Source organism: Cynara cardunculus (assembly GCF_001531365.2).
Source record: "Cynara cardunculus var. scolymus isolate 2C chromosome LG 3, CcrdV1, whole genome shotgun sequence".
Lineage (NCBI taxonomy): Eukaryota > Viridiplantae > Streptophyta > Magnoliopsida > Asterales > Asteraceae > Cynara > Cynara cardunculus.
The window spans coordinates 12,443,502-12,455,046 of record NC_037530.1 but is presented as its reverse complement, the minus strand read 5'-3'; the positions used below and the strand labels follow the sequence as shown (position 1 = coordinate 12,455,046).

Sequence of the window (11,545 nt, the reverse complement as noted above, 5' to 3'; positions counted from 1 at the left end):
GGTTTGGGCTACGCCATGTATTGTGAGTTTCACGTGATTTATTTTTAAAATGGTTGCATGCCTTATTTTTGATATGCTATATATGCGTGAAAAGTTCGATATTTTTATAATATGTGTTTTGAGTATTTGTGTGTCGATGGGGATGTACTACGATATGATTTTGTAAAGACGAGCATGCTTTGTGAGCTTGTCTAAACCGTAAGTGCGGACATGCTGTGTGAGTTCGCCAGGTAATGCTGTGTGAGGTAGACATCTCCCATGACGTCGTTGCTTTGTGATGTAGACACGCACTATAATATCGTTATTTTGTGAAAAGTGTTATTCTCATCAAGGCATGCTAATTTATGAAGTTTCGTGAAAATTGTTTATCATAAAAGTTGTTGTCCATGCATGAAAACCGTGGATTCAYTGGGCCTAAGGCTCAACCAAAACTCTTTTAAATTTTTTTTACCCAGGCGGCTTATGAGTGGAAAGAAAAATGCAATAAAGAGAAATAAGGATTAACTTCAAATAAGGATATGTGCAGATCAATGCATTGTTATATAGAGCAAAGTTATGCTCCTCAAGATTGTAATTTAGATGGTGATACAATTTGTAAGATTAGAAATTTTATTTCCGCTGCAATGTAAGTGTTTGATCTTGGGATACTAGTTTTGATATATTTAAGTATTCGAAATTTTGGGTTGTTACATGATAAGTGTTTATCAGATAAATTTTATTATCGGATGAACATGACAAGGACCAAGAATCTTACCGAGTAAGAGCGTTGAGAATGATGGAGAGTCTTACCCGGTAATTGAATATTACAACTCTTACCTATTTAAAAGCTTACCCGGTAAATTGTTGTATTCAATACATTTTGATGTACTAAAATCTTACGTGTCAAAATAAATTATAGTGTTGACTTCTATAGGTAAGCACTTACCGGGTAAACATTTAGGTAAACAACCTCTTAGTTTTTGTTCTTCAATCACTCAAAATCAATCTCATAATTTTGGTTTTTATGGTTCTCATTGGGTAACAAAAATAAGAAATTAATAAAAAGACGAAAATGTTCCTCATTTAACAAGAAATTTAATGACCATTTATCAAAGAAACTAAATTTAGATGATTTTGCAAACCATAATCACCATCTTATAATCATAAAATTGTACATCAATGAATGTTATTTTTTTACAAACCATAAATACGAAGTTTGTAGTTTACTTTAATTTAACGAAATCAATTTTTTATTAAAAAAAATACATAAATTGCAACTTTTGTAATGGGTAAATTACAAAGTGGTTTCATAGTACCTAAAAAGGTACAACCACTTTCACGACTTGAGAATATAATTTTAAGTCGCACACAAATTCCGGATGCATTGCGGCCACCTAATCATTTCTCTTATTTTTTGTGAGGGGAGTTTGTTTCTTGCATTTCGAAACAATCTGATGGAATTGTAATGTTGAATTTTATTGGTGAAATTTTATTTTTTTTTTTAGTTTTTTTTTTTTCACGTAAGAAAATCTTCAAAATTTTTACAAATTTTACAAATAAAAGAATTTAACATTCTTTAGTAACTATTTTGAAATCACTTTAATGAAATGGAATTCTCTATTTTCATAATATCAAATATGTCTTAACCCAATATACCTTAATCTCATAAAACCCAATATGACGGATGGTTTTAGAACGTGGACCTAATCCTAGCAAAGATGATCATATTATAGCAATAGCTCACTATAATGCTCTAGGGAGTTTATAAAGCGTTATCAATTTTTAAACATTATAATAGACTGTTTTAAAAAATTTATTTATTAGGATTAAAAAGTGAGAAATCTTTTCTAAAGTTGTTATATAACAAGTTTATATGATGTTTTATAGACGTCTTTACAAGTTTTTTAATACATTTTTAATATAAAATATCGCATTAGATATTTTATATAACACTCTTGAGAAAGTTTCTACAAACTCATTTTTTTTAAAAGACACTTGTTTTTATATTTCAAAGAGTGTTATAAATTGTTGATACGATGTTTTTTAATAAAAAATAATAATCTAAAAACTTGTTATTATGTCCAAAAATGTCATATAAACTTATTAAAACACCTTTATTTAGAGACTTTATTTATTGGTCCTATAAATTAAGCGTTAACAAATGATCAATTAGGATGATTAGATATTTTTGACATCCTATAAACTCTATTTTGTTGTAGTGGCTTAAAAGTGATAAAGATGATTTTCTATAGTTATTGGTGTCCATATCATTTTATGTGCACTAGAAGGGTACTCGTGTAATGCATCGAGACACATTTTCATTTCAATGTTTCGTTTTATTTTTTATCTATGTTGATATAATACGATTTTATGTGGTTTTGGAAAAGCGATAATGTTTCTATTTTTGAATAAAATATAAATTTTAAAATATCATATAAAATGTACAAAAATATCAATATTATTATCAAATTAACTATATAAAAGTTCTTGTTTGTTTTTTTTAATTCAATTTTTTATCATAATTTAATTTAACGTAACAAAGTAACTTAATTTAAGTTTAATAATATATTTTTAATAAAGATAATAATTAAGTATTCCGTTAGAACTCAATAATTATCCTAATTATATTTTAGATTTTTATATATTTTAAAATGAGATGTTTATCCTCTATTTGATTATGTTTATTCATAGTTAGGTATACGAATTCAAACATAGAGCGTTAATAAGTTGTACTTGTGCACAATTTACTTGTAATCTTGAATTTTAAGTAATATGTATCAATAAATAGTACTTTATGCATAAAAAATGATTTTTAAGAGTTTTTATTAAATGTTTTATAATATAGTATATATTTTGATTAATTTTTTAAAATTTAAAGTTAACAGTCAGATAAACCGTCAAATGAATCTAATAAGATTGGAATCGATGACGGATGGGAAGCGAAACCGTAACGCGACTAGTTGGGGATCCAACAAGATTTACTAGCTTTTCCAATAGGTCATTGAAACCAACCGGTGTTACTAATTATTCATATGAGTTTTTATATATAACTTTAAATTTATTTATTTTAATGATTCACACATGAAATTTCCTCTAATCTTCTCTTTTTTATTTTCTTATAAAATTTACCCTTCTTATTTAAACCTTATTTGTATTGTATTTTTAACTTTTTTTTATTATCTTGGATATTCAACCTACTATGTGAGCCAAATAATCTCAGGGCAACCATCTGTTTTGCGGGTAGTTCGAAGTCAACGCATTTGAACCTCTGTGGTCACAAAAGTATTTTTATTTCTTCTTGGATTTAAACCTAAGACCTTCAGACACTTTTAATCTTTGAAGCTTAAGCTCAAACCAATCTGGCACCGTCCTTGTTATTAGAATCTTGTTTATATTATCCAGATTTTTAAAGTCAAAGTAGTGAAGCAGCACAAATAAAATTGAGTACCACATAGCAAATAAAAATAGCAGTGGACACGTACTCCGTGACTCCGTGTCCACACTCCTTTTTAAAACGGAAAAATTAAATTTATATGCTTAATGATATATCTTATATTCAAAATATATTTTAGTGTTTAATTATTTAAAATATATACTTTAAAGTTCCCATTTTCCCAAAATACCCATCCTATTATTTTTGAAGCAATCAACATTCCAAACCCGTGTCAATTCAATATATATTTCTTTTCCATAAATTCTTCATAATCTCCACCAACATTTTTACTATAATCCCGCTTTTCTAGCAGGTAGAAAGAGTTTAGTGAATCATTATATTAGTGAACAATTCTAATAAGAACAAAAATTTCTCATTTTCATTTAATATTTAATCTGTTGAGTTTATAAATTATAAATATATCATTGTACTAAAATCATTTAAATAAAGATAATAAATTAACATTTTGTGTTACATAAATGATAGCGATTAAGTTCCGTCTTGCACATCATATGTGTGCCATTTGGTTTTTAGTTGTAACAACCATAAAGTGACGTTGTAGTGAATAGTTGTTGGTGTTAATGTTCTAAATTGCATGAGGTACAACATATGAATGTGTATATACATACATACTTGCATAGAAAGCACAACATTTTTCAAGGCACAATTAAAGAGGTCAAATAAATGTGTATATACATACTTACATGGAAAGCAAACCTACATATATGTTTATCAAGTGAAAGTGCCTCCAATCAGATCTACTAACAACAAAGGAAATGTCTCTCTCCCCATCCCTTACCCCTGCCCCCAATAAGCAACCACAATAAGTCAACAAGAGTAAAAGAAAATTCTATCTTGCATCCTTCATGCCCTTGCCTAGTGCTCCTACAACCCCCTCCCAACAAGTCACGCCTAATGCAAGTGGTGACCAACAACCAACTTCGTCCTCTGACAAGCTCGCTCCTTAGTGGTTCAACCCTGCTCATTGTCGTTGTCCTCTGCCTACAAACCCTAGGTATGGGAATGCCTTGGTGTTTTGGTAGCGATTCTTTTGGCCAAATGTCACAACACCGACTAAAGTCCAACTCAATTGGATATGGGTTTCTGATTTTATCAAATCTTTATGCATTCTACTCAACCTCATGAATGTTGATTTATGCTAGATTTTTGCTATATTTTTCTATTGAATGTCTCAATTTTTTATTTGTTGTTTGCTTTCGTTGGATATTGTTATATACTTCCACTTCTATCAACTATTTCTATTTACTCATCTCATTTGTTTAACTGCTTTTATTATTATTAGCTATTGTTATTTGCTAATTTTGTATGGAAAGCTGCTTTTGTTGGCTATTGGCATCTTGCCACCTGATTTTGCTTTTATATTTAGTATTATACTACTATATCATGGTTTGGTTATTGCTTTTTATTGTTTGATGATTCCCCTATTTTTCTTACATGCTACATTTATTTATTTTGTGTAGTCAAATAAATAAACTTTTAATCAAAACATCTGGTTTTTTTTTTCTTTTTTTTTCAGAGCAAAATAAGAAATTAATACTGTTTTCTATCACTTACTTGACTTCTCCATATTTAATTTAGACTCCATTACACACCATGAGATCTTATTTAAGCGCTTGACCAACTATTTATTGAACTCGCAAGTTATAGGTTCTATTAGTTTTTTTTTTGTTCTTGGGTCTCATCAAATCATCTCTTCTCATGCATTCCCGCTTATGCTTATTTGTCTTCTTACCCATAAACAGTGGTAATCTTCTCCATCGTTCATCTTCTATCGACTCTCTTGATTACTTCCTCCACATGAGTTTCCTTTTTGTATCAGAATAAAACATATTTCCTGTTATGAACTAAGAAAATTCTTACCTTTTGAAAAAAAAAATACCAACCATAGTAGATGGTCCATCTCATATCTATTTTTTTGGATTTCAAACTTACCTTTGTTTCTTCAAACAAAATTATTGACTCTTAATACCTAATATTAATGGGTCGTTTACTAAACGTTTATCCAGTAAGTGCTTACTGAGTAATTTTCTTTACCGGATGAACATCGCAAGAGTCAAAAAACTTACCCGGTAAGAGCAATGATAAAGATGAAAAGTCTTACTCGGTATGTGAATGTGATGACTCGTACCCAGGTAAGCACTTACCGGATAAATTAGTGCATACGATATCATTTTGATGTACTATAATCTTACCCGGTAAAATAATTTACAATGTTAACTCGTAAAGGTAAGAGCTTATCGGGTAAGCATTTAGGTAAACGGCCCCTAAGTACCTAAATCTTAAGGATTCCTATATGTATAAAAAACAATAAGATCTCAAACTATAATTGACACGAGCTTTTGATTTTAAAATTAATGGTTCCGAATAACTTTGTTATAATCCTAAAATTTTAAAAAACAGTGATGAAAAACACTAATATACTGTGAGATAAACCGAAATTGATTTATTGTTTCACACAAAATATTACTCTGATTGATCAACATTACGACTTGAATGATGTTGACCTACGTATGAAAGGTAGATGCATTATAAGGGCATCTCCAGTGCATGACACTCTACCAGAGTGTCATGGACTATCACATCAGCATTCCACTCACCATACAACTCTATCATTTTATACCCACACTCCATAACACTCCAATGAGTTTAATGGATTTCCACATCATATATATATATATATATATATATATATATATATTATCTATAAATATAATTTTACCAACAAATTTAAAAATCTACTAAAAACAAGGAATAATACATTAAAATGAAAATGAAACGAAATTAAAATACATTTAATAAAAAGTACGAGACTAAAATACATCAGTTGAAAAGTACCAAAGCTAGAAAATGAAATGCTTAAACACCAAATAATTTAAAACTATAAAACCTAAACGCATATTAAATAAAAAACGACGATGCCTACAAATTATATTTTATTTTGATCTCTTCACAACGCATATTATGTTGTTTTTATAAATTAAGAAAAATAAAAATAAAAATTAATTTATTGATTAATAAATATCATATTATAGTGTGTGTATATATATATAATATCATAATTAAATCCTTACAAATTTAATTATAAAAAAAATAAATAAATAAAGGGTCCTATTTTCCTCCATGATGTGTATCATCCCCATTGAACTCCCCTCCCATTACACTCTCCATGACACCCTTCACAATGCATGAGGGGTGTCATGGTTCCCATTACACTCTCCATGGCACCCTATTGGAGATGCCCTAAGACATTTTTGATGATGGATCATTTGACTATGCTCAGTGTTGAAAAATATATACTACATAATATTGATTTAAAGACCATTATTGATTGAGAGACACTAGGATTATTAAAAGAAATTAATTGTTTTTTTCTTTATGAATTATTACTATGTCTTGTAATCAAATTTATTTTTGATGATTACACAATTTATTGAAGATCTTTATTATTTGATATTGATTTTTTTATATGTATTTTGTCTATTAAATGTCAGGAAAGGGTTTGGCTCCAGAGCATCTCATAGCAACGTTCCGGTCATAAACAACCAACATGAGTGTAAACATGATGCCAGGGTTGTGTCTTGAAGTCGTGTCGTGTTTTATCAAAGCATTGCTCAATGCACAAATTCAGTATTTAGTTGGCTTACTTTTAAGACATTACGACAACTCAATTCGTTAGGTTTGGGTATGATTGGCCTTTTTGCTATTTTCAGTTATATATACACACACACACACACACACACACACACACACACACATATATATATATATATATATATGGTATAATGCGATATAGGGTTGGGTTTCAATGAGAAAAATAGTTAATTTGGGAAAGCATTAGAAGGAATCTCCGTCCTTGGATACATATTAGGATGAGATGCATCGAGATTCAACAAATCAATTCTCATATCAAACACAATTCATAAGTGAATTTAAGATTAAAAGTGATAAGGATCTTCAGACCCGTTCCAGACATTTTTTAGGCCCTGGGCGAGATGTGAAAAAGATTCATCAATAAGCACGATATTTTTTCAATATATTGTTTTTATCATCAGAAATAACATTCAATTCATATAAAACAATTTTTCCGAGTAAACCTAGACACAACATCAATCAATAATCATTTATAAATTAATATTATCTACTAGAACATTTTTATGTAGCATCGTCAATTTGTTCCATCATAAAAAACATCCTATGATATATTTTTAGTACATAGAATGACATCATTAAATTTGCAGTCACAAAGTTAATTATTCTGATTTCCGAATAACATTATGTAAATCAATGTAAATAAGTTGGTTTTCCATGTCATCTCATGTTAATGTTTTTTAACACTGTTTTATACTTTTATATTATATTTTCGAATTTGGGAAGGAAAGAAAAGAATGAGGAAAGAAAAGAAAAATAATTTTTTTTATTTGTGTTTTTAAGAGAAAAGAGAGAGGAAGGGAAAATGATGGGGAAAAAAAATTCGATATAATTTTTTTCCTTTCCTTTTCTTTTTCTTTCCCTAAGAAATTCTTGAAAACAAAATATTTTTTTCCCCTATTACTTTCCTCTCTTTCCTATGTAAAAGAAGACTCAAGAAACATAGTGTTAGGGTTAAACAATTTTTTTGGAATTTCAATCTTATAAATAAAAGAACTCATGTTAGTAATAGTTTGGGATTTTATTATTCTTTTAGATATAGAAGAGTACATAAGATTTATATATTTGATATTAGATAATAAAGAATAACTATGAAAAAACAATTATAGTTTTATTATTCTAAATATAGATATAAGTTGTACTGTCTCATATGGTTGATAATTTTTTCAAAAGATGAGGATTTTGTTAGCTAATAACAAAAAAATCTAGTATTCTCTAATATAAAAGTAGAATTCAAGTGAGAATGGAATAATCAAAAGAGTCGATCAAAGATAAATTATAGATAATATATCAAGGTTTTCAAGGCAAGTAGTTTTAGATTAAATAATATTATATAATGAATGACAAATTAACCTTTTTATGTATTTTTCTGGATCTTTAATAGTTGATGTAATGCAAAAATCTTTTTCTAATCCTATTAGATACTAATTTTTTTTTTATGTCTCTTCTATTTATTAATTTTTTTGAACTACTATTATATATACTAAAAAAATTTGGACCACTAATTTTTGTGGGTCTGAACGTACCCACGATACACCCTCCCCGAAAACGGCCCTGAATCTTGATCGCTTTTTACACTTCTCATACCAACTTTGCTTCTCGCACATTCCTCTATCATGAGACATAATTGATTAGATATACACATTCTATCTTTATACATACCATTTTAGTACTAATGAATTTTTAAACGTTTCCGAAAACAAAAAGGATCGAAACACGGAGGATACCCGTATTTCGTGTTCACTTTCCCCACCACCAGCTGTATGACTTGTTACATATAGACCCCTTGCATTTTTTATAATTTCAAAAATATCACTAAAGTTTTGATTATTAAACTTGTATACCCTTTTTCTCCCTTCAACTTTTCACCGACCTCGTGCTATTTTATTTCTTTTCACGTTTATGTTGTGTTCTCGAGTATTTTCCTTTTTTTAAAAGAAAGGGAAGGAGAGAAAGAAAAGCGGAGGGGAAAGAAAAAATCTCGTGTTTTCGAGTTCTTTTTAGGAGGGAAAAGAAAAAAGCTGACTTTCCCTATAAAACTTTTTTTTTCCAAATATGGGAGGAAAGAAAAGAAGAGGAAAAAAAAATAAAAACTAAAATACTTATAACTTACACATTTGCCTATTAATTACATTCATTTGTAAAATAAATAAAGATATATTTGTAAAATTGACATATTTTCTTTTCTTTCTCAATTGTTAAGAACATAATTTTTTTTCATCTTCTTTCATTTTTTCCTTCGTTTTCAAAAACACAGATAAAAGTTTTTTTTCTTTTCAAATTCGACATCACGACTTATGCGAATTTAGAGCAAGGGTTTTATTTGTTTTATTAATTTCTTACCATTAATATCATAATATTTTATAAAGTATTCATTTATTATATTTAAGAAAATTCAAAATACTAAGGGGTCGTTTACTAAATGATTTACTCGGTAAATGCTTATTGGGTAATTTTTCTTACCAGATGAACATGGTAAGGGTAAAAAATCTTACCCGGTAAGAATAATGATAAAGATGAAGATTCTTACTCGGTAGGTGAATGTGACGACTCTTACCCGAATAAGCGCTTACTATGTAAATTATTGTATATGATACTATTTTGATGTACTACAATCTTATCCGATAAAATAAATTACAGTGTTGACTCCTATGAATAAACACTTACAGAATAAATATTTAGGTAAACAGTCCCTAAGTAAATCCTTTTTGGATTAAAACAATATCTTAGAAATAAAAAAAAATAAGGAACAATTTTACTATGTGAGAGAAAAAGGTTTATTTAAACTTGTCTTTTTTTAAATTAAGTAGCAAGTGAAAGTCATAATTTGATGGAATTAATTAAATTAAACGTTGAGGGGTTAAACTTTCAAAATTGATATTGTTAAGGGATTTCAGTTAAACAAAGCCAAAACATAAAGGGTCTAAATGCAAATGAAATACTTTTATTTTTCTTTAATTTGATATTGCTCAATTCGTAATCCTAACCGTCCATTTAGATTCAGCCAACAGATGGTCAAAAAAGTCATTTTGTTGAAACTCTCTAGGAAACGCCTATGAACCCTCGTGGAAACACAACCCTTGCAACTCTATAAATACAACATTAGAGCACACACTCAGAACACCAAGATTTCCCCAAAAAAACACACACACACACAATACAGAAAATGGAAAACCGAAAAAGACCATTGACCATGGCAAACGGCTGCAAGAAACACCCGAAACACCAGCAATCTCCCGGAGTTTGTTCATTGTGCTTAAGAGAAAGATTATCAAAAATATCGAGTTCTTCATCATCGCGGGCGGTCAGGGATGTTCCTTCGTCGTCGTCTTCATCGTCTGTTTCTTCGGTATCTTCGGTTTCTTCATCTCATTGCTCATCCAATGCTCAATCTCACATGGCATCTCCGATGCATGGTCATCGAAATCCACGTAAAACTTATGATTTTGACGACGAGAATTCAAAAGGGTATGTTTCTTTAATGAAAAAGAGTCGATCAATGGCCTTTTTTAGTGAAAAAATGGTGGAAAGTGATGGGAAAAAGAAGAAAAAAGATGGGTTTTGGTCAAAGTTGATGATGGGTTCAAAGAGAAGTCATAATACACAGAAGAAGAGATCAAAGGAATTAGAGGGTTCTTCAAGACTCATGCATTCAAGAACTATGAGAGAAATGTTGAATAAATGGGTTTGATTTTGATTTTGATTTTGAATTTATTCTTTAATTCAATTTGTAGATGAAAGTATATCATTCATGGAGAAAAGGAGTGAGTCAAAATAATACAACAAAAAGATTAAAAATAATGTGTTTATGTATTTCAATTTGCCAAAGGTAACCTTTTACATTTGTACAATTAATACAACTCAATGTTAACCGTTCATTTAATTTGATGAATATGTGATTTCATAATTAATGAAATCTAGTCATCTTTTATAAATATTTAAATCATAATAAATGAACTCTCATCTTATAAATATCTCAATTGATTGGGTTAAATTGATTGTACAAATATAATGAAATATATTTGAAACTTGCTTTCTATACATATATGCATATATTATAAATAGATATTTATTGTACGTGGAAGTGTATATGACAGTTGTTTTTGCTGTGTCAAATGGTTTCTAAATTATTTTATAGACTACAGATATAGAAAATGTATATTTGGTACGGACTTATAGAATTAAAAAGTACTGCAGCTTGGCTGTCGACACCCAGTTTCCCAAGAAATCGTGTGCGGTTTGGTTGCAATTAGGTCAGATTTTCTAACCACTGGCACTCGGCTCGAAACTTCTACTTTCCCACTTATATCTATTATAATTCATTTTTCCATTACATAAATACAGGAGCTATTTACATTTTTTATTCATATGCTTTGGAAAATGTGGATATCGTTCTTATTATTTAAAATTTTCAGCTTTTTATTTTTGTTTTGATCTTGCTACATATAATATTTGCTTCTTAGG

The 11,545-nt window shown here is 29.1% G+C and overlaps 1 protein-coding gene across 1 annotated transcript; it reads left to right on the top strand.

Moving 5' to 3' along the window:
• Nucleotides 1-10,207: 10,207 nt before the first annotated feature.
• Nucleotides 10,208-10,872, top strand: LOC112509953 (pre-mRNA-splicing factor CWC22 homolog). The gene has a single exon (XM_025115180.1). It carries the CDS (start codon nucleotides 10,248-10,250, stop codon nucleotides 10,770-10,772), a length of 525 nt encoding a protein of 174 aa, XP_024970948.1. The 5' UTR covers nucleotides 10,208-10,247; the 3' UTR covers nucleotides 10,773-10,872.
• The last annotated feature ends 673 nt before the right edge of the window (nucleotides 10,873-11,545 follow it).